Source organism: Neltuma alba, unplaced genomic scaffold (assembly GCF_004799145.2).
Source record: "Neltuma alba isolate B1F8T4 unplaced genomic scaffold, ASM479914v2 tig00007941_pilon, whole genome shotgun sequence".
Lineage (NCBI taxonomy): Eukaryota > Viridiplantae > Streptophyta > Magnoliopsida > Fabales > Fabaceae > Neltuma > Neltuma alba.
In genome coordinates, this window is record NW_021634909.1 from 10,607 (window position 1) to 35,710 (window position 25,104).

Sequence of the window (25,104 nt, forward strand, 5' to 3'; positions counted from 1 at the left end):
ATATATAAAATAAACTTAAAGGTTTTCTAAAATTTTAACTATTTTTTTCATTTTTACGTACCCTCATTACTGGGTACATGTTGCATCATAGTATTAATTATCCTCTTTCTCATATACTCTGTATATAAATAAGGGTATTTTTTAAAAATAAATGTATTTTTTACATACACTTATTGTCTTATATATAAGAATAAAAAGAGCTCCTAGTATAAAGAATTTTCCATTAATTTAAATTTAATTTTTCCACTTCAACAGATAAACTACTGCAGACAAAAGATTTGACTATATGAGATCACATCCTTTCCACAAAAATCCTCTCATTGTCCTATAGAAAACACACACACACACCACACTCACATCTTGTAATTGCACTTGTCAAGAATAATATTACATTTTTCTTAAAAGAATAAATAGAAAAAGTGAAGGAGCCTACCACTAAAGTGCTATTTATTGACTCAATTAAAAACATTTTATTTTTTTAAAAAAAAATCCACTTTCTTTTAGTCTTTTTGATCATAGGTAATGATAACCCATGAGATGCCTCCCATACAGCTTTCATCATTCCCTTTCCAGCACAATTAAAGTCCCGGGGTTTAATCCAATCCAACTTGTAATCTCAGATAGTTAATATCTATCTCTTTGAATAGAAAATATAATTTAAACAGATAAATGTGATTTTATTTTTTGTTGGGTTGAGAGAAAAAAATGCATGATATGATTGGGAAGAGAATAAAAAGAAATAATGTGGAGAAGGGGGAATGGAATCTGCAGGGAAAACAAGTGCATTGAATGTGTGGATATTATATGGACCATTTCTCCATATCTTCAGTTCTAAGACTGTCTCTGTTCATTATTGTTAGTGTGTGTGAGTTTCTCCTTGAAAAAAGTCTCCAGATTCGTATCTCTCTGTCTTTTATATTCTTTATCCAAATCAAATAACCGTGTTTCAAACATAAGATCAAGTGAAAAAAACAAAGAAAGAAAGAAAGAACAAGTTGTGTTAGATACAAATTTCTTATCATTGTATAATATCGATTCAAGATATCAAATATGCATTTTCAATTCACCGGCTAATTTTAAATTATTTTAAGTACTAATTTGAACTTCCTATTTGTAATTAGTTGGCAAAAAATGAAGTTCTTGTTTTATAATTAAATAATACTCTATTCAGTCCTTTTTATAAAATATAAATAATCAAGTTATGTAGATTAAAGGTTTCATATGCAAATCTGTTTAGAAAGTTTTTACTCAAAAGTGTCACTCTCAAGTGCAAATTTACTTTAAAAGTTTAAAATCATAATAATATTAATATGTTATCCTCTACAATTAAAAAACTAATGTTGATCATTAAAACAGTGACTGTTAATATTTTTAATGATACGGACAATATTGTTATGATTTTAAACTTTTAAAACAAATTTAAATCAAAAGAACTTCCTAAGCGCTCTTGAGTAAAAATTTCTGGAATAAATTGCCACCTTATCCTATATTAAAGAACTGGTTGATTAAGAGAATGTTTGGATAGAAATCAAACTATAGTTTTAGAAGTGATTTTACAGTATACGAAGTAAATATGTAGAGGAGTTTATCTCGATTGACGGAAAAGTGCTTTTAAAAAGCACTTATGGTGTTTTCCAAACACCCCGTAAAATTGATATGCAAAAAAAAAAAAGGGTATTACTCATATAGTATGTAAATTTCAACACAAAAATTAACGGTTTGTTGACTCTTCAACTATTTTTGTAGGTCTGAAAACGCATTTAAGACCCACGTGGAGCTTGGGCGTCAAATGAGTACGTTTTAAGGAGCATGGCATAATAATCCAAACGAAGAACAATAATCACTGTTTTCTAAGCACGGACGTGGATGTTAATTACAGTAATTTTAACCAATAAATATAATTAAACTTCTAAACACATAGCTTAGAAAACCTCATTAAATTCTTTTTTTTTGCTAATGTCAACTTTTGCATTTAAGAATTCACCCAACTTGAGGGATCCACTTGGCCTAATAGATTCTTTAAATTTTAGATCCTCGATAATTTTTTTTGAAATTTTTTATCGCTCTATCTCTCAATTATGACAGTGACGGATTTAATTTAAACATTCCTCATGACAGAAATTAAGACTTACTGGATTTGTAAGATGGAAATTTTTTTATCTCAATCAATTTACGGCGAGTTTTTTTTTCAAATTTTATTTTTCGTTGTAATACAGTCCCATTAAAAATTCAGTATTTTATATGGATAATTAAGATATTTTTGCAAAATTACCCATAAGTGTTAAATTCCAGTTTGCACAAATGTAAAACCCAATTGGGTCAGGCAATAATTGAATTTAACTTAGATGGTCATATTGTGGAAAAAAAGAAGAAGAAGATATTTTTGCAAAATTTAAAACCTTAAATGAAAAATTACAAAGGCACGGTAAAAATTAACAAACTTGAATTGAAACATTAAATACCGAGTAAATAAGGGCGTATAAAAATATCTTAGAGTTTTGTGTATATATATATGACAAAAATAAATAAAAAGGTAGCTCAACAACTTTATCAATATCATCAACAGCACGCTCCACAATATAAAAGTTAGAAAAGTCAAATCAATAATTCATACCATCCCCTCACTCCCTCCCTGTGGTCCTCTCCACTCTTCCCACATGGGATATGGACACTTATTGAATCTACATGTTACTGGAGTTTTGGGCAATTTCAATATATATATAATTATTAAAAATGATAGTTTAGGAAACAAATACATATTTATTATGAATAATTAATATAATTAATTTTTTAATATCGGTAAATTAGTTTAGGAAAAATCACAAGAAAAAACTTAGAAATAGAAAATTATAAATAGGCACCAATTATAATATTAGTATGGGTTTTAACGACATTTGATAAGCAAATGACAATAATTTTTATAAAATAGTCTCATTAGGCAATTTTTAAATTTTTAGGGTTTTTTTTTGTTTTGCCATTTTTTTCATTAGTTAGGTTATCCACCTCTTATATCAATGATGAAAACAATATATATAATCTGTGTGTATACATATATAACAATATATATGTATATATAAGTACATCAGTGAGTGATCAGGGATCTCTGAACAGAAGCAGACAAGCTTCCTATGCGTGTATTAACATATTTGAATAATGACTTGAAGTTTCCAAAGACATAACTTGTCTTCACATACCATATTCTAACTTGGGAACTAGAAAACAAGAAACTGAGTTCATTCAGCGAAAGAAAACAATCAGATTCCTCCCATTTTGATTCTCCCGTAACCACAATGCAACAAACTCATAAATTGATATATATATATATATATATATATATTATATATAACTAATTAACAACACGTAAGTATGCTAGATTATATTGATATATATATCTAACATACTTACTAATTATCCATTTTTATGTTTTATACATGAACTGAAGTAAAAGGAAATTCATTATTAAGCTCAGAGAGACCTGCGACGAGCACTAAAATGCTGGTAATTGCTTCTTGATCTCCTTGATGAGCTTGGAAGGTAGATTAAAGACTCAGAAATCGCAGAAGCATTTTTGCATGATGAATAAAGATTGACGAATCCGAAACGATCACTGATACTTCTGGAAACTTTATTGTTGTTGTTATTAGATCCTCCTCTTGACCTTCTTCCAGTATTGTTACTGTTCCGGAAGGCTTTGTTTCTGCTACTGAGTTCATCTTTTTCTTCCTGATCATGATCATCGCCCTTCGAGCATTCAACCATGGCTGCCAAAAAGGGATCTCCCTGAAAGATACTCTGAAGAGAGTTCTTCTTGCTGTAATTGTAAGAGCTCGTAGTAATGCCGGTGGTGCTGTTATTAGTTGGAGGAGGCAATGGGAGGAGTTTCATGGAAGATTCCTGATGAATAAGCTTCTTCTTGAAACATGGTTGTTTCTTGGGAATTCCTGGAAGATGTTCCCAGGAGAATGGGACGCCGCCGGAGAATCTGAGAGGAGAATAAGGGCCAGGGTCGTCGTCGTCGCCGGCGAAGTAGAGCACTGATTCGAGGGAGGAAGATGAGTTGTATGGTGAGAAGGAGGAGGACGAGGAGGAGAACGACGGAGTCCGGCGAGAAGATGGCGGCGGCGGCAGGGGGTGGTGTTTTCTGGCGGAGTTTTGCTGTTCTGGGAGAGGATTGGGATGATGGTGATGAGTAGTGAGAGTTGCAGAAGAATCCATGGAAGGTTGTGCGAGGAAGAAAAGGGAAAGAGAAAGAAGAAGGTTTGAGTTTTATTTTTGTTCTATTTGGTGTTTGTATGTACAATTTATATATGCACAAACACCACTCCATAAATTCTATGTTACGTTTTCTCTTCATTTTCAAATAAATATTTGATAGAACCAATAAGAGCAAATTGCAATTTCGTCCCCAAATTAATGTCTTGTTATGAAATTGACCCAGAAATTTTAGAAAGTAATGCCCTTGATTTTTTTTAAAATATAAAACCGTATGATTTATATTTAGAGAGAATTACAATCAAATCCCATACAAGAAAAATAACTATTAAAAGGTCTAATAACGACCTAAACAACCTATAATAACAAATTTTAGAGTGGAGAATAACAACCTCTGAGACTTGTTTTATAATTTTTTTCTTGTATGAGACCTCATTGTAATTCTCCCTTATATTTATAATATTAATATGTTAAATTCGAGCATCTTCATAGTGACATGTGAGCTTTTTATCTCAGCAAAAGATTGTACTTAAGTTTTTTTTTTTATTTAGTAAACAACTGTATATTTTTAAAGTGCCATATCATTTTATGTTTTCTTTAAGTACAAAAGTAGTTCAAGTGTACTGAGAGAAAAGAAGAGAGAATATATGCCTATTAAAAAAAAATTTTAAAAAAATTACTTTTATTTGATTTGGACTTTTTTAAGCAGTCAAAATAAAACCACATAACAAAATGAGGGAGTTACAATAAAATAATAGTTGGAATTAACAAGTATATACGTTTACTAATTAAGATTAATCCAGTTAGCAAGGATTTAACACATACATGAGAAGGGTATACGGATTGTAATCTCATGGTACCAATGTAAGAATCTCATTGATATACAATAATCTATAAGTATTTTTATAAAGATTATTTATTAGGGTAATTTACATTAAACCTTAGAAGTTGATGTGTTGAATGAGGAGGGAGGGGAGGAGGGGAGGAGGGGAGGAGGACAGAATAGGAAAATGAGAAAAGAAAAAGACAAGACATGAGGAAGAGGATGAACGAAGAGAAAGGACAGTCTTAATTAAATAATAATAAAAATAAAAAATAAAAATAAATAAATGAATATATGGGGAGGATGATTGAATTGAGGATTGGGAAGGAAGTAATAATCACATGGAGAGGGACAAACGCTGCTCCAGACTTGCCTCTATGGGCCTTTTTATGCATTTATTGTGCATCTAGCCTCTTACCCGAGTGAAATCCATACCCATCAACCCATTCAATTGGTTATTTTTTGACAATTTTTAATCATTATATCCTCTCAAACATTAAACCAAAATAGTGTTCTTTTATTTATTCCTGATTTATTTTCTTTTTATATAAATTATTCATTATTTTTTATTATTTATATGTATATTCTCTTATTAGAAGTAATCATATTCTAAGTATAGTTAGTTATTAATTATATGAGCAATTCTATTAATAAAAATTCAAACATTGATTCGTCATGTTATGAAAGATCTAACTCTTTTTATCAAACTTAATCTTTTTGATAGTTATTATTTACTTGATATGACGACTATTTCATGCCTGAGTTATGTTATGCTTCCACTGATTATTGGGAAAAGGCTCCCCATCTTAGTTTTTTTTTGGTCCAAAAGTTTAAATTTTTTTATTAATTTACATAGTTAAAACTCAATACCTTATTTAAGGACTGTGTGTTAAGTTTCTAATCATTTAACCAATTATTGTTCATTTCTAAAGAAACTTGTCTATGTGAATTGGGAGTGGACAAAAAAAAAATGCTCAATTTCAGTTCAAATGGGCATTTAGATATATCAGTCTCTTAAAATTATAGGATGAACTTGGTATTGTTTCCCTTTGGAAGCGATTTTTATATAAAAGTCGTACAATATTTCTTTTAGTTGTAACTTGTAATTCAATGAGTGAATTGAAGTGGGGAAAGAAAAGAAAATAAAAGAGCATTTTAAGCTTGTGATTGTTAAATTTGACCCAAAAAAAAAAAGTTATGTTAATGTATGTGATTGTGAAAAATATATCAGCAACTTGAAATTTAACTGTGAAAAAGACTCTTCAACAACAAAAAGGGAAGAAAAATCTGGATTTCTTTGAACTCTAACCCATATTTTAGTGCCTCTTTTGGACATGAGGGCACTTTCCTTTCTCACTTGTACAAAATAGTATAATCCTTGTATATTTCAGATCATTCAAAGATCATATAAAAATCTGAGTTGTTTTTGTGACAAAATATATTTAAAAGATTATTTTTATTTTGTACTTTGTTGTTTCAATTACATGCAAAATTAAATACGAACGAAATGCTCAAATTATCATTTTACTTAATAGCATATACTTCTCTCATCCTATTTATAAGACAGAAAGGAAAGATATTTTTTAGTCCTATCTATAAGTTACTTCATTAAATTTTTAGCATAAATGTACTATTTTACCTTCATTTATTATAATGTAGATAGTTATTTTTTTAAAAGTTGTTTATATTAAATAGGGATAAAAGTAAAAAATTGTTATATTTTAATAGAGAGTTCATACATTTTAAAAATTTTTTTGGTTTGTATGAAACAAGCTAGAAATGCCTTATAAATATAACCAAAAGAATAGTTCGAAAGGGGGAGACAAATTGGATTAAAGCATGAAAATAAATTCACTTCTTAACTCGCGTTTACTTTATTTGAGACCACTGCTCATGTTCATCAAAACTAACCTAATTTACTTGAAACTACCAAAGCCAATTCAATTATTAATGCAATGTCCCACATAATTTATTCCTTCAACCAAACTAGAGCTAGGCTTATTATGTTGGTGTTTCAAGGTTAAATCAGTTTCTAAATTTTGTTCTTATGGTTCGGAAATTATGATATAATTTTTTGATAATTTATATCGATGCTTTGACAATTAATAAAGACGCAGAAAAGGAAATATATTTCCTTTTCATTTTTTTTCCAAGCCATTTCTAACATTTTCACCAAAATTAAGGAGGGGTTTACCCATTAATTTCGTCAAAAATTTAACAAACGTTGCAACTTTATCTTCATTAAACTCATCTCCGGGAAGTCAAAGAGTGTTTTATGGTCTAACCTAAATCAAATAGTTACATTTTGGAAACATACGCCAACATTGAATAAGAGCAAAATGAGAAAAATATACTTTTTCTAATTCTAAATACAAGATCTAAATAATTAATTCATAAAAATTAAAAAAATTAGTTGAATTAGTTATTTATTAAAAAAACCCATGTTGATTTTTACACAATACTCTTTTAAATCATTTGCACTGAAATTATTTCCATTGATTGGAAACCTTTTCAATATGTGTAATCAATATATGGATAATTTAACACGCGCATACACACACACATATATATATTTGGGAGATAAAATAAGTTGAAAAAACTCATGTTTAAGTTTAAAACAAATATCTCAAATAGCTTTTATATTTATCATCGATGTCATAGTGACCTAACTAGATAAAACCGATTCAAGTATGTATTATAATGTTAGTAATAAATTCAGACTTATACATTTAGTTGTATTAATTTAGTTTATTAAATCGAGGAAGGAAATTAAAAGTAGAGTACCATAGAAGGTGCATAATGGTCTGATCCAGCTAATTAGTAATTGACTAACTAAACAGCATCAAATGGCTGAACGTGATCCATGCTTTAATTTATTAGGAACTCTATCAACGAATTTAAAACCAAAACAACGATGGGGATTTAATTGCCTTCCATAGCACTCAAAAGAAAAAATTAATGTATATATCTTTGTCACTTCAATAAATCTAAGATTAAATATTACGATGTGAAGTTGGTGTTTCTTAAAGGGGAAACAATCGATTTTCTAATTTATTTTCATATTTTTTCTGCAACATTTGAATCTAATTGCGCAATATCTCCATTCTTTTCAGTGCCAAAATTGTAGGCATACATCCACATTTATTGCACTTTGATCCTCTTCTCTTTATTATCTTATTTTTAAAAAAATGATGCCGTGATATTTTTAAAATTTTTATTACTTTTTTAGGCCAGTTGCATAAAACCCACGCGGCCACACTAGTTAATTTTAATTAAAATCTCTTAGTTAAGAACAACGAAATGACCAAAATGTTAAGAAACATTATACTTTTGGTGATGGTTTAAAATTTCATTTATAAATAATATTTTTGAATTTGAATATCTTTTGTGGAATATTTTGACCATGAAATTTGGAATTATGTATACTTCTTTCTAAAATTACGGTGCCTATGGCTGCGTCTGTTTTTTTTTTTTTTTAAAGGGCCAAGGGCTATGTCTGGATTTTATTCTCGTAAATTGGACAAAATATATTTAAAAACTTTGATAACAAAATTTGAAGCAAATGGATTTAAACATTATAGTCATTTTTCGGTACCAAAGTTCTATCAAACTTTATATGGATTGATTGATTAATTTAATAATTCATTTGAGATGTATTAGTAATTTAAAAAAAGTATAATTAGAAGTTTAATGAAAAATCAACATAATCCCTTTTTGGGGGGGGGGGAAATCTGGGGACTTAAATGTAATTTTATCAACTGGATAATTGACAGGCGATGAAGCAAAGTTGCATATTTAAGCATGTTGACGAGCATACGAATTGTCGCAATTTGAGAGCTAAATGAGAATAAAAACAGTATGGCATATCTTTGACGTAATAAAGAGTTTTGTTTGGAGTCGTCATCGTCATCGGTGGAGAAAATATTTAAATATATTGTTAATATATCAATATTACTTATTTCTCAAAACATATACAGAGTTAATTAATATCATTTTTGGGAAAGATATTACATGTTTATTACAAAATCACTAACTTATATAATTTTCTTAATCTATTTAAATTAGTCAATTAGTTCTTATATTAAGGACTAGTTAGTATGAGGTCATTGTTGGTTGAGTTTTTCTGAGCTAATTTATGTATATACCTCGATAATTTGTTTATTTGTAGGGTTAGGATTTATGGTTATTTGTTCGTTTTTCATATTTTCAAGAAGCTGAGACAGACACAAGATGCTACCATCTTGACCCTGGTTATGTCTGGCTATGATTTATTTGGCACATGGGTTAATCTTTTGGCTGCCTTGGGTGCTTCGATGGAAAAGGTGGTCTTCTGGGACTGCTCTTGATGGTTTAGGCTCAGATTGTTTTGATAAAAACCATATCAATAGCTTCAAAATCTGAAGAAATCCTTGAAATAAATCAATACAAAAAAGTACTACTTACGGTCTCAATTATAAGAACTAGTTGACTAATTTAAAGAGATTAAAGAAATAAGTTAAGTAGTTATTTGTAATAAATAAGTGTTGTCTTTCCTAAAATACTTTTGCTAATCAAGTGTATTAACTAGAACTACAATTGTTAGAAAGATTACCTTAAGAAAAAATGTTTAAATATGAAGACAAAATGAATTAGGGTCTTATATTTAGAACCAAAATAAAAGTCGAACGAGGTCTTATATTAAGGATCAGAGATATATTTTTATACAAAAACCACTGCTCCTGATCTCTTAGTAAAAGCGCAAAACGACTATTTATACCTTTAACGTTCTGGCTCTAATTCTAATTGACATTGTTAAGCGCCTCCTTAGATAATCTTACTTAAGCATAAAATTATGTGTTTGGCTCTTGATGGTTTTGTCAGATGCGATAGTTCCTTCCACGAGGTAAGGAATGGTAATATAAATTTTATTATGTGTATGGATTGATCTATTGATTTGTGACGAGAATACAGATGATGCAGCTCACGTGTTTGATGTAATGCGAGTTTACCCCCCATCATTCTTTCTCGGACTTTTCTTCTTCACTGTTATTTTCCCCTCCAAAACCAACTCAAGCTCGGGAGATTTATATTCCACGCCTTACCAGAGTATTATATCAGACTTACAAATTAAATTACTACAATGTGAAGTGTCGTATGATCAGTTGATCTAATTTGATATCGACAGGGCTGGATTTGATAATTAATTAAAAGGAGGCATGAGTGTGTGTCTAAAGATCCCATAAACTTATAATGTTTGAATTAATATATCTTAGCAAGCTACAATTTACTTTTTGAGTGCGGTCATAACAAACTTTTTTTACTACCTCTACCAATTCTAAATATAAGATTTAATTGATAATACAATTTATATTATAAAATAAATTTTATATTTAAGATCGGAAGTAGTAACGAAACCTCACTTCTTACCAACTTGAATTTTATTGAATGTAAAAAAGCATTTTTGTTCATTATTGTATGCTTCAGAATATATATATATATATATATATATATGCCAGATAATATGAGGAAGACATAATGACGTGTGGTGATGCCAAAAAGGGAATTAATCCAACAAATAGAAAATAAAGAATGGAAAGGGAAAGTGGCCATGTGATGAGGATAACAAGACCAACTTATGGTGGCTTCTTTTATGTAGTGGCCGTCCTTTTAGACGCCGCGCCATTCTTCCTCTCTCTGTTTTTTTTTTTTGGGTGCTTTTTCTGAATTTAGAAGAACATATGCTAATGACCTAAGGTTCGCTTGGTACCAATTCCTAAAAATAAAAGATAAGAATTGTGATTGAGATTAAAAAAAATATGTCAAAGAATTTTTTTTTTGTCACAAGGGGCAGGATTGAACGTGCAATGCACACACCCCATTCACACACATACTACTCTGCCAAACGGCCAGTGGTTATGTTAAAAGAATGTTTAATATGAAATATTGCTGTTATTTGAGATTGAGTAAACTCATATATGTGGGATTAAAGAATACTACGGAAGAAGGTGGCATTTATTATCCTATCTACATGTAATTGCTTAATCTCATATAACAAAAATTATTCATACTAAATATTCTTTAATGGTTTTTCTCAATTCTAATCCCAATCTTTATTCTTCATTTTTAATGTTTCGTATGTAATGGGACCTAAAATTATAAAAGAGATTAACTTCACATATTTTCATTTACAAAAAGAAGTCTTCATGTGACTAAAATGTAAAGTCATTAGCCTTTCAGGCATTGTTCTAACGGAGACTAACTCAAATAATAAGGCTAAGATGAAACATCAAACCAGCCCGGTCAAGAGTATGGCCCGTCACTATTTATCTTTATGAATCCATGGTTCAATCCGGAGTTTTTTTTTCCTACTAAGTATAGATATTTTTTTATTGAAAATAATCCTATTCGAGGTATTGTCAGATACTAAATATAAAAACATCTCCCAACAAAAATTTGAATTTTGATTAACCATGATGTGAGGGACTAACTCATTCTGTTAAACCCAATCTGTGGCTTGCCGGTCAAAAAAAAAAAAAACCCAATCTGTGGCTTCTTTTCTGATTTGAGGAATGGGTATTATTATTTTCTTCTATGAATTTAACTTTTATCCTATTAATATGAGATAAGCCCACATGACCCTGAGAAGACGTCAGTGATTTGGGCCTACCTTAATTAGCCTGGCTAATCGGGCTGGCCCAATTCCTTGGGGCAAAGGGCTATGGATTTTTTTTTTTTTTTTAATGAGACTAAAGCACTCAATACAAACACTACCCCTGTCCCTTGTGTGTTGATTATTACATTAGATGAAAATATTTTTTCCACAACAAGGATTAGTTCCTCATAATGTGATAAACCAAAGTTTGAATTCCTACTAGGAGGGTGCTCACATTTAGTACCCGACAGTATCTTGAATAAAATTGCCTCTAATAGGAGGATACCTATGCTTTAGTAAAAAAAAAAAAGATTTTTTTTCCAAAAAATAAAACACTACATTCAGAGTTGCGCCAATTGAGATTTTAAATCATGAATTAAGTGTTTGCATGCATAGGCTACATTCTTTGTTTTTCATAGGAAAGCTTTTCTTTATTGTTATTCTGAACAAGTTTTAACAATTCGCGTTTAGTATTTTACTTTTAATATATAAATTTAAATTCCTTATGATTTGATTTCAACAACTCGAACAGAATGTTAATGAGAAAGACCGATTGAATGGTTACTCTGCACCATGTGTAAAGTAAATTTAAAGAAAAATCCCAAAAAAAAATATTTTAAAATTTCAAAATCCCAAATTATGAATGGTTACAAAAATGTGTTGTCATTTGCTTTTTAAATATTGTCAATTATTATTAAAGTGTAGTAAATGAGACTAATTTACAAGTTTAAAATTTAAAGGTATTTTTTAAAGATTTTTTCTAAATTTAAATACTCTCTCGAGTGTCTAATACAATAACTAGTCTATAAAAATTACTTTAACCCTAAATATATAAAAATTTAATCCGTTTTATTTTTCAAAATTTATAATTTTTCTCAAACTAACCCAATCAATGCATATATTAGGGAGACTTCTATTAAAAGATAGTTTCAATGTAAATTATTAACAAAGGTATTTTAACAAAACCAACACGTTTTTTTACAAATAACTAATTTAACTAATTTTTTAAATTTTCACAAATTAGTCATTTAGATTGAGAGAGTGGGAAAATAAAGAAAAGATTTTAGGAATTTAAATATTTTTTTAACTTCTATATATGATGTTAAAAAGTTACTACTACAAAGGTCATTGCATATTCCAATTTTTTTCTGGGAAAAAATCTCTTCATTTCTTCCCTCAATATATTGGGTACAAACAGATGCATAAAAGGACTTTGAACCCCAAACGTACATGAATCAAATTTTCTTCTTCATCATTAAACATTCAAACTTATGTTGCCTCTCTTCTTCACTTACAATTGGTAAGAATCTGCTCCTACGTACATAGTCTCTTAAATCTTAATTTAAACTCTAAAACCCCAAAAATCTCAACCTTCTATTTCCATTTCTTTCTGCATCTACTTCATCATCATCATCATCACCATCACCAACCTGTGTGTCAGAATTAAGACTCAAATATCTCTCTCTCTATCTTCATCAACCTCATAATTAATAACTTCCCAGATCGATCTTCCATCAGGTCTTGATCTTCCTCAGTGACAGATAAGCCAACATTCTATAACCCAAAAACATCATAACCAAAGCCCCAATGCTTATCGAAGGGTTTATCTGACCCACCACGTCTTGTTCCACAAACTTACAGTGTCCTCTGTCTTCGATTCCGCCATTGTTGAAGCAACCCAGAAACTCTGAGATTCTCTTCCCGTCACCATACTGAATATAAATCAGAAGCCTGTAACAGTAAAAAGTAACGGACATATACTTGAGCCACCCCAAGCACAAAGGCACTTTGTGAACGTAGTACCCACCGATCAACACAAACCCTAGCATCACCACCGCGGCCACCGTGGAGGCCTGCTTGGCGTCCATTATGGCGGCGCCGAGGAACAGTCCCAGCCCCTGAGAGACAAGCACGTAGAAGAGAACGACTAGTAGTGTTAGTAGAAAAGCCCATAGGTCTGGCCGGAGACCGCTCATCCAGTAGGTGACGGTGAGGAAGATGAAGGGAAGGAGGAGTTCCATGGGGAGATCGCCGACGATCCGGGCGGTGAAGTAAGACGAGAGGGTATACATACCGGAGGCTCGTTCCTTGAGGAAGATGGCACGGTCTTGTGGGAAGGCGAAGACGGAGTTGAAGGAAGGGAAGACACCCCAGAAAATGGAGATGAAGAAAAGGAGGCCGAGACGGTCTTGGACATCCCGGTAATCGGAGTGCCACCACATGAGGCCGGCGAGCAAGGCGGCGGCGAGAACCTGGAAGACTCTGAGAGGGTTAAAGGATTCATGCTTTCGTTCTTTGAGGCTTCTGTGGAGGAGGACACTGAACTGGTTAAACCAGTTAGAGAGGGAGATCGTCGTGTTCACGTTCTTGAATTTACTGTATCTTCCTTCCTTGGAATTGGTGATTTCTAGGGTTTGATGATGATGACGATGATGAGTTTGTTTTGTACAAGTGTCCGTGTGGTTTAATATTGCTTCTTTGACCTTGGGAGCTAGAATTGCGTTGTAAGAGTTGACTAGGGTTTGCTTCATATTTGGCCTGTCTCTTTCACTTACAGCACTATCAACCTGACAAACACCTGCATTCGGAAACAACAACATTAAGCTTCGTCAATTAATATCTTCTCAGCAAATTCTAGAAATTTCATTCACCAAGATTCAAAATCATTTCACAAATTCGAAAACCCTAGAAGCACTTAATTAAAAGTGTTTTCATGTAAGTTACAAGCCGACATACAATTTATCTCACATATTTATCTCAAATACCATAAAATTATTTCTAAAACACTCCCTTAAGTTATGCAAATGCATTTCCTTAAACTAAAATGCCTGCTGTGGAAAGGAAAAAAACCTACATAATACTCAGAATCAGTGAAAAAAATCTCTATTTAAAAATATTTATTGGACAGAAAGACTTGAATCTATTTTTATATATAGAAAATACTAGTATACTATAAAAAAATTTTATACTCATCTGCTCCTATTTATAAATTACTTTTAATATCTTTCACATAGATCATGAAAACCCTTAATTAAACTTCATTACCTTTCATTGAAAATTTAACAAATTTTTAATTTTCTCTCTATTTAATATATATTATATCCATAAGAACAAAGTCAACACAATATTAAATGCAAAGTCAAATTTTACATTTATATGAAAAATTTCTTTGTCCACCCTATAAATAGAACCAAAAAAGTACTTTCAAATTTCAGGTCTTTCTTATCAATAAAATTTTCAAGCTAGAAGGTTTTACTAAATGCTAGGAGAATAATGCATGTGTCCGGTCCACATAGAGGGCAAAGGAAAACAAAAGGAAGAATCAATAAGTTTTAGAAAAGAACAAGAAATGCTTTAGTTTGCTTTTGGCTGGCAAGAATAATAGGTTATTCGACTTTTATGACAGTAAGATAAGAAAGGAAGGAAGCCAGCCAGCAAGCCACAGTGATCAATCTTCCAAAGGAAACATCCTTATCAACAAAAGGCACCAAATTATCTCAATCAATTCCACAAATGTATAGATTCAATTAATATTAAATATATACTACTTTCGATCCTAATTATAAAACCTCATTTGTAATCTATAAACGGGATTTTATAATTATTAGCAAAGCTAATATAATCTATATCTACATCATGATAGCTAGCTGTAGGATAGGATGAACAGCCCGAATATTTTCACAGAATAATCTTGGATCAAAAGAAAAATCAAAGAATCACACACAAAGAAACATATGTACGTGTCACAAACATAGTTAATTGATTAAATATTTGATTATTCTCAAGTCTCAGAATTATGTTAGGTCTTAGTGGAGCTTCAAAAGCTGATTTGTGTTTTGCTGTTACAGATATATAACAGTGAGTCTCCACTAAGAATAATGGCGCCATAAGTGATATCAAAGTTCGGACCACCACTTGATTCCACCTTGATATATATATATATATATATATATATAAAAAGCATATGACTATATATATATATATATATATATATCAATATGCTTTCTGCAAACCTTGTCTAATTCAAATACTTTATGTCAATTGAGGTTTACTTTTGGGGGAGAACAATAATGTTTCATTATGAGGATGAATTAAAGGCAGCCCAACACGTGTAGGAGTATTCAAACAGGTTCTAATATGTTATGAGACATTTGAAAAAGTTGGAGCAATTCAAAAGTGAGGAAAGGAAATAAAGTGACCATAAAAGGGAATCATCCATGAGACTATGACCACATCACATTTTCAAAAGAAGTATGATTGTAGTCAAATTTTGACATGTGTAATGATGAAAATGGAACATCCTGGTGTAATTCCACTGCTTGTTAATTAGAAATACAATTTTTTTGAAAAAAAATTATTCAAAAGTATCCGTTCAAAAATTTTATTGCCTAAAAGAAACCATGAATTTGAGTAGGCCTAACTCATCTTTAATAAGTATAATTCTTTTTGTAGTTATGTGTAACATGTGTTCAGCTATGCAAATTATTTTTTTTAAAATATTTTTGCACGTAACTAAAGTTGAAAATAAGTTACTCTGAGCAACAAAATTTTCAAACAGATAATTTTAACCAAATTGACCAAGTTTTTAATAAATCAAATTAACACTTCAAGCTTCCAATCTTTAATACTTGTCATACATGCATGTGAATTAAAGTAATCTTTAGACTAATAAATATTCAACTCAAGTCTCAATCTTATTTGGCCGACTAGATGAATATCTCTAATTTAAGATGCATGTAATGATGCTGAGAATATAAATATCGGAAAACACAAATAACGATGACAATGATGATTCTTTAATAATACCTCTATTATAGAACACCCCATGAACTTTTGTTTCCCAATAAAATTGAAGATCACAATGGTGGATCAAATCAAAGATTATAATTATTTATGAGTGACACACCAATTAATTCAAGGGCAGAGGTTGATTCAACGTGCCGCTTTTTATCCAACGTGATATACCTCATTATTAATTTTTTCAAACTTTTTAACCAACATGCTCCTAAGTTTGATGATTTCTCACGCTATCAATGTCGTCATCAACTCAAAAGCCACTATATATAAATATATATAATCACGGTGCTCAAGAATCAATCAGAAGAGAGACACAAAAACCCCCCCAACAAGCTTTTTAAGAATTGAGATAAATTAAAAAAAAAAGTGGCCTGTCAAACAGCACTAAGTAATATATTACCTCGCACTACTACTATTTTTTGTTTTATTATTAATCAATTGGAGACCATACTTAGTGATTCAATACTGATAAAACACTATAGTTAACACTGATACGTAAGTACGATCCATTATTGCTTGAGCATTAACTTCTTAGCTTTTCTTTGCCACTTTTCTTCTTTAAGTTTTAACCATAAACTATATGTGTATACATACGTATATATATAATTGGTGTGACCCCTTTGAAGAACTTTTTCCTTTGATACGTATATTGATCTAATCCAGCTAGTCCTAGCTAGCTATCAACTTTATATTATCTATACATATATGTCGTCTATGTGTGTGTATGACCAACAAAAAGAAAGAGACTTGTTCAATGAGAGAAAGGCTTTTGATTTATATGCTTGATTGCTTTAGTGAGATTAATTTATTATGTTTGGACTTGGAAAGAGACGAAACAAAGAACAATAAAAATGTGTATTTACTTAAAAAATTAAAAACATTATTGATATATTTTTTTCTTTATGATGCATGGATCAAAACCTTTAATATCCCCACCAACTAGTGGATACTTTTGCAATAATTTAAGGTATCTGTCTATATGTGTTTAGATTTGTGATCAATTCCTGCTTTAATAAATTTTATCTATATAAAACTTGCTTTAAGACTCATACACATCTACAATTAAGTTGCTTTGCCAACCTTTTTCACTATGATTTTTAGGATAAAAAGGAACATCAACATCATATTATCTTCACATTAAAAACACACTAACAAAGGAATTAATGAAAATCAATTCATGAGTACTCTTGTTCAAGTCTTTGTAAAACAAGTTTGTTTATATTGGTTTGTTATTATAAAACTAAGTTAATAATTCAAACACTTCCCATTTGATTTCCAGCACGACAACAAAAGGAATTTGGAATCCAATGGATGTGGTGTAAAGCATATAAATTATGGGATGTTATATATAAATGGACGTAGCATATAATGTTGAAAAAGATATGGTTATAAGGAAAATAGGGACCAGACAACAATATCCAGACCTATCCACAAGTACAAGTGTATGATCATAAACCACATCTTCTGTTTATTTCTTTTCAAAAGAAGGAATAAATCCACAGTAGTCATTCAAACATTATATATATACATACACTATTTCCAGTGCTTAATATAAAGGGCTATCTGACTAATTTGAGTAGATTAAGAAAGTTTGTTAAGTTAGTTATTTATAATAAACAGGTATTGTGTTTCCTAAAATATTCTTGCTAATCATGTGTATTAGCTAAAATTATCATTTAATAGATTTTTAAACATATGCAACTATTACAAAGATTACTTTAAATTGTCAAGTATGAAAGACAAAACAAATTGAGGTCTTATATATAAGATTAAATTAAAAGTTAAATTAGCTTTTATATTAAGGTTAAGAAATAATATATTAGAAATCTAAAGCTTTCTTAAAAGTTCATATTAATATAATTTCCCTTCTCTTTCATCACCTTTTCTAGCCTTCCAAGAAAAGCTTGTTCTTGAGTTTTTTAATTCAGGTGGGTCTCCCTACCTATTCTGTCATTTCCCTTCTCCCAAAAAAAAAAAAAAAAACCCTCATACACAAACACATATATACATATATATATATATAGAGAGAGAGAGAGAGAGAGTTGGCGTAAAGGGAAGATCGATGTTTGTAAGATGCTATATTTGGGTGGAGGAGGAGTCGGTGGTTACTGCGTAGGGAAGGCCGTGTGGAAAATTTAATACGAAAGAAAGAAAGAAGAAGAAGAAGAAGAAGAAGAAACATAAGGAAAAGTCAAATCGATTTGGTATTTGAAAGAGAGCCAAAGCCAAAAACAGTGTATTTGTGGCTAAGGCTCAGACGCAAAGGAAGATGTGATGAAGTAGTGAAGTGACGCCAGTGATTCACAGAGAAAGAGGACACGTGGTATCCATATCAAGCAATTCCTCCCCCCTTCTACAATTATGCCATCAGTTTTTAAAAATAAAATCCAGTAATAGATTTTATGAAGAAAAAAATTACTATTGAAAGTGCTCTTTGAGAGTGATTTAAAGATTACGAGATAAATACGAGAAAAGAGTTTTGATTTGTCTCATACGAAAGCGTTTCTTTGAAATGAAAAGAAAAACTTAAAGTGTTTTTTCAATCAAAACCAAGATTTTTCTTCCTACTCATCTAAACACTAATCCAAAATCAAAAACAGTTCTTCTTCAAAATTATGATTTGGACTGAAATTTATTGGTACATCTTTTTTAAAAAGTACTACCTCCGGTCCTAATTATAAGACTCAGTTGACTAATTTGAGGAGATTAAGGAAGTAAGTTAGGTTAGTTATTTGTAATAAATAAGTGTTGTCATTCCTAAAATATCCTTACTAATTAAGTGTATTGGTTAGGACTATCATTATTAGAAGGATTATCTTGGAAAAAAATGCATAAATATGAGAGATAAAATGGATTGGGGTCTTATAATTAGAACCAAACTAAAAGTTAAACGGGGTCTTATATTAAGGACCGGAGGTAGTAATTTTTGGACGCTCCCAGAATCATTTATTTAAGAAAAAAATCATCATGGTCCCATCTAAATGCTGGATATTTATTCTTCTACACGCTCTGAAACTCTTATCTTCTGGTCACCCTCAAATCCTAAAGTGGTAGAGATTTATTGTTATGTCTATGTCTCTTGAAATATATGTATGCATTAAAAGGGATAATGTTAATATATAAATAAATCATCAATCAAAAAAGCGTTGTTCCATATAGCTAGCAATTATGACAAGGATGGGATGATCCAAGAAATCACATAATATTTATGTGTGCCCACATCATGTTGTCCTTCTTAATCACCTTAATTAATCAATCAATCAAAGTTTTATTTATTATACTTATTTCTTCATACCTACATAAACCTACCTATTACCCCCTTGTCCCCCCATTTATCTTGTGCCTAATATTCTCATCAGGCTAAAACGTGGCTTAATATTTTGTTTGTGTTTTTTATTTACAAAATCCTGAAATCCAATAGATTCTTCCCTGTGTAGTAGTCTTTATTCAAAAAAGGTCCCATTCATATCATAAAGTGGTTTTTGTATTTTTTTTTTTACCTAATTCCTTTACATTAAAAATAAATCGATGGCCAAAAATTTAAATTTAAATTTTTTACCATTTAGATTTTGAAGCAAAAAGAAAATAATCTATGACACCCTCAAAACATCAAACAGCAAATTATGACTCATCATTATCATCATGACCGGGGGGAAAAAAACAAAGACCAACGGTAAAAACCAAGCAGACATAAAAAGGGCAAGAAGAAGAAGAAGGAGAAAACGACGACGTACCGTTAGCGAGATCAAGCAGAAAGTCGGCGGGGTTCATGGGAAAAGACGGCTTGAATCCGAGCGACTCGAAGTAGCTCATGGCTTCGCTTCCCTTTCCGAAGTACAAACACTGTCCCTCCGATAACACCAAAATCTTATCGAACATCTGAAACACCCTGCTCGACGGTTGGTGCATCGACGCCACCACCGTCTTCCCCTTCTGCTGCGCCACCACCGTCGTCAGCGTCGTCACCAGCCTGTGCGCCGCCGTCGAGTCCAACCCGGAAGTTGGCTCGTCCAGTATCAACAAGCTCGGATTCATCAACATCTCATGCCCTATACTCACCCTCTTCCTCTCTCCTCCTGATACCCCTCGAATATACGCGTTTCCGATGATCGTGTTCTCGCATTTCCCCAGCCCCAGCTCTCTAATCACCGACTCGCACATCGATATCTTCTCTTCTTTCGAGAGTGTTCTGGGAAGACGAAGAAGTGCGCAGAAGATAAGGGTCTCTCGGACGGTGAGATGAGGATAAAGCACGTCGTCTTGAGTCACGAATCCAGTTCGCCGGAGAATCGATTTGCTCAGTTTGCATCCGTTCGCGTGGATTGTTCCGGTGAGGCCCTGCCCTTGGACGAGTCTCCCGGCTAGTGCGTTTAGGAGGGTCGATTTCCCGCTCCCCGAAGGGCCGAGAACCGCCAGGATTTCTCCCGGACAAACCATCCCCGTCACGCCGTTCAGAATGATTTTCTCTTGCGCCGTCGTTCCCCCGTCGGAAAGCGACGAGATCATTCGCTTTATGTTGCTCCCTCCTTTCTTTCTATCAACCTTTACTCTGTATCCCACGTCCACGAACTGCATGAATGAATAAATAAGCCCAGAAAATTCGATCACACAGTGTTCTAAATCAAACCATTCGTGGGAAAACAGGAGATCAATTAGTCTGCATAATTATACTTGATGTTGAATATATATAAGGAAGAAAGAGTGCAATATGAACATGGATTAGCGAACAGTACCTTGAGAGTGATAGGATAAGAGGAAGATAATAAAGGAGGAGAGGATGAGGAGCGTGCATTGGGAGTTTCTGGAGCACCAAACGGTGCGGTTGGTGGTGGTGTTGGCATTATTTTTGCTGTGTACAGTGTGAGAGGATTGAGGGTGATATATTGAGAAGACAAAGGGTATGCAATTATATATATATAGTTTATATAGAGAGAGAGGGTGGGGCGAGAGAGAGAGAGAGAGCGAGCTCGTGTGTGAATGAAGAAAGGAGATCAAGGAGGGGAAGAAGCGGGGGTATATAAGGAGGGAGAAAGACGACCCATATTGGGAGAGCCACGTGGGGAGAGATAAGGATTGCTACGTGGCAGGTAAAGGAGGACAGTTGGCAGCATCTTGAAGAGCTTCATGCTAAGTGCCCCACTTATATATATATATGTGCGCGCGCGCGCGCGTGTGCACGATGCTTCCATTCCCTCTTCACCCCAATATATATATGGGCCATATATATATATATATATATATATATGTATATATGATTCTTGTCCAAAGTAGGCAAAAGCAAGAAAGAAAGAGAGAGGGAACGGAGGAGCAATAATCAGAGGACACCACTACTTTAGGATCTTAATTAATGAGTGTGTTCATCAGAGGTTGAAAATCTGAAAGCTACAGAAGATCATGAGTTATAATAGCTGATGAGGACAGCATGCATGTGGTACCTTAAATAATGTAAAAAAAATCCTTAGCTTCTTCGCCTAGATATTTCTTCATATATATATATATATATATATATGTGCATGTACATATATATGAGGCAAGAAGAGCAAATGAATAGTGGGTGCAGTTTGTAACATTAATTGAATTGAGAGTGAGATGTATGGAAAATGGAGATTCTGACGATCATTTATTGAAAACGCCATGGGAAATGAGATTGCCGCTTCCTTACTATTACTGCTTTTAGATATGTATGATCCCACAGATTTTGACCAAAAAGGTTTTGTTGGTGTCTGATCTGAGCTCTCTGTGTACAAATTAATCTTCCCCCTCACATGCTATATACTAATAATTAATTATTCAGTATGTGATCCTTTTTTTATTTCTAGGCATAACTATTATTCTATTAAAGATAATTGTATTCGAGTTGCTATCATATACTCTTCTGGTTCTATTTATAAGTCGTCTCCAATATGTTTCATACAAACTAAGAAAAATCTCAAAACTTTATTAACTCTCATTTAAAATTCGACAACTTTTAAATTTTATTTTTATTTAATGTACATTATACTTCATTTAAATAAATTCAACATAATAATAAATGAATTGTGAAATTGTACATCCATACAAAATATTTTTTTTATTACTTTATAAATAGGACTAAAAAATATCTTTTATCTCTGTTTTATAAATAAAAGTAAAGGAGTACGTTATAGCCTTTTTTTTAATGTGGATTCGAACGTTACTATTAGACTCAATCATACGGGTTCATTGTGCCCTGAAAATATTGGTTCATTGTGCTCATACCCCATATATAAGCAAAAATATTTGCTAAAATAGAGCTGCTAGAGATGGGAGAACCTAAGAATTGCTTGCCATGGAAATTAAATATGTGGCTCTCATTCACTGAAGAGTCAGCTTCTAGCTATAATAGCTGGAGATCCCTGGAACACTACTTAGCTAGCTATTACAACTTTACTTGATAAATGGGGTGCGTGTCAAAAAGGTTTTGTTGGTGTCTGATCCGAGGTCTCTGTGTTCATTAATTTCCCCCTTACATGCAGACTAATGATTAATTATTCGTTATGTCATCTTTTTTTATTTTTAGATGTAATTATTTTTTATTAAAGATAATTATGTTCGAGGCATTCAAATATATGAGTATCTTTGTTAGCGTGAATTCAAACATTAATTTAACATTTTGTAAGTAACTAACTGCTAGGTTCAATGTTCACATACTTCATATATACTCCTTTGATTCTATTTATAGGATAGAGAGAGAAGGTTTTTTTAGTTCTAAGTCATTTTATTAAATTTTTAGTGTGAATGTACTATTTCATCCTTTATTTATTATAGTGTAAATAGTTATCTTTTTTAAAAGATATATATATTAAATAAGGATAAAGTTAGAAAGTTTTTATATTTTAATGAAGAATTAATATATTTTAAGGGTTTTTTTTAATCTGTGTAAAATATGTTAAAAGTATTTTATAAATAGAATTAACAAATATATGAGTATCTTTGTTAGTGTGAATTCAAACATTAATTTAACACTTTGTAAGTAACTAACTGCTAGGTTCATTATTCTCATACTTCATATATACTCCTCTAATCCTATTTATAGGGTAAAGAGAGAAGTTTTTTTTGTTCTATTTATAAGTCATTTTATTAAATTTTTATTATGAATGTACTATTTTATCATTTATTTATTATAGTATAAATAGTTATCTTTTTTAAAAGATGCATATATTAAATAAGAATAAAGTTGAAAAGTTGTTATATTTTAATGGAGAATTGATATATTTTAAGATTTTTTTTAATCTGTATAAAATATATTGAAAGTATCTTATAAATAGAATTAAAGGAGTATTTATTAAAATAGAGCTGCTAAAGAGGAGAGAACCTAAGAATTGAAATGGGAATTAGGTATGGGGCTCTCATTTCATTGAAGAGTTAGCCCCTAGCTATAATAGCTGGAGATCCCTGGAACCCTAGCTAGCTATTACAACTTAACTTAATAAATGGGCTGTGTGTCATAAAACCGATAGTGGACTGAATTAGCATGAAAAATATAATTGATTTTTAAATAGTAACTTGTGGGATAATATATATTTTTTGTTTAGGATATACTTCAGCATGGATTATTAGCACGCAGGATTTATTGGTTATAAATAACTCAGGAACAAATATTAAAAATCAGAAAATAAAGTCCATAGACAGATGTGATTAGGGACACGGAATATTTGCAAGAGTCAGAACGAGTGGTTCAGTACAAGTCAGAACGAGTGGTATTATTTTTTAAAAAAATATCTTTTTTTAATCATATATATATATTGTAATTTATCTTCTGATAAAATTTAAAAATATTTAAATTTTAGAGATAAAGTTGGTTTTGAGATCTTATGTTGAGAAACATAACAAAGTAAACTAGTTTTTAACTCCTATATTTAAAGATGGGAGGTAGTAGATTTTTACTCCCTAATATTCATTATAAGCTTCAAACAACTATTTTGAATATAACAAAAAAATAGGTAAAATCAGTTAAAAATAATAAATAGGTAAGAAATATATTTTTATTTTTAAATATACCATTCTAATAAATCAGAAAAAATGAAAGAAAATACATAGAGGAATGTAACGAGGATGTGTGACAAATGAATGAGAATAAATAATTATGGGTTAAATTTAAAAATTCATTAAATATTAAAGACAGATCCAAATTTAAACTTATAAAATGAATCACACTCGTTCTCAAATTTAAATCTTTATCCAATGGAGTAATATATATTTATAAAAAGTGAGCAATGCACATACCTTTTTCGGTGTTAAATACTCTTCTGGTCCTATTTATAAAGCATTTTCAATATATTTCATATAGACTAAGAAAAATCTTAAAATATATTAACTCTCCATTAAAATATAACAAAGTTTCAACTTTATCTATATTTAATATATACACATTTCAAAAAAGATAACTATTTACACCATAACAAATGAAGGACAAAATCACAAAATAGTACATTCACACTGAAAATTTAATGAAGTGACTTATAAATAGGACAAAAGAAACCTTTTCTCTCTGCCTTATAACTAAGAGCAGAGGAGTATATGATATCCTCAAATTACTCTAAATTTGGGACTAATTTTTATATTTTCAATGTTTAAAGCATAGTCTTCTTCCAATTAAGCGTGTTTTTTGCTATATGAATTG

The 25,104-nt window shown here is 31.2% G+C and overlaps 2 protein-coding genes across 2 annotated transcripts; both read right to left on the reverse strand.

The window, feature by feature from the left end:
* Nucleotides 1-3,315: 3,315 nt before the first annotated feature.
* LOC114753472 (uncharacterized) lies at nt 3,316-4,246 on the reverse strand. The gene has a single exon (XM_028942153.1). The coding sequence runs from the start codon at nt 4,213-4,215 to the stop codon at nt 3,466-3,468; it is 750 nt and encodes a 249-aa protein (XP_028797986.1). The 5' UTR covers nt 4,216-4,246; the 3' UTR covers nt 3,316-3,465.
* Nucleotides 4,247-13,033: 8,787 nt separating this feature from the next.
* On the reverse strand, nt 13,034-21,419 carry LOC114753470 (ABC transporter G family member 25-like). Its single transcript, XM_028942151.1, has 3 exons — nt 21,197-21,419; nt 20,198-21,032; nt 13,034-14,244 (listed from the first exon to the last, which is right to left on the reverse strand). Exons 1-3 carry the CDS (start codon nt 21,302-21,304, stop codon nt 13,181-13,183), a joined length of 2,007 nt encoding a protein of 668 aa, XP_028797984.1. The 5' UTR covers nt 21,305-21,419; the 3' UTR covers nt 13,034-13,180.
* Nucleotides 21,420-25,104: the final 3,685 nt, after the last annotated feature.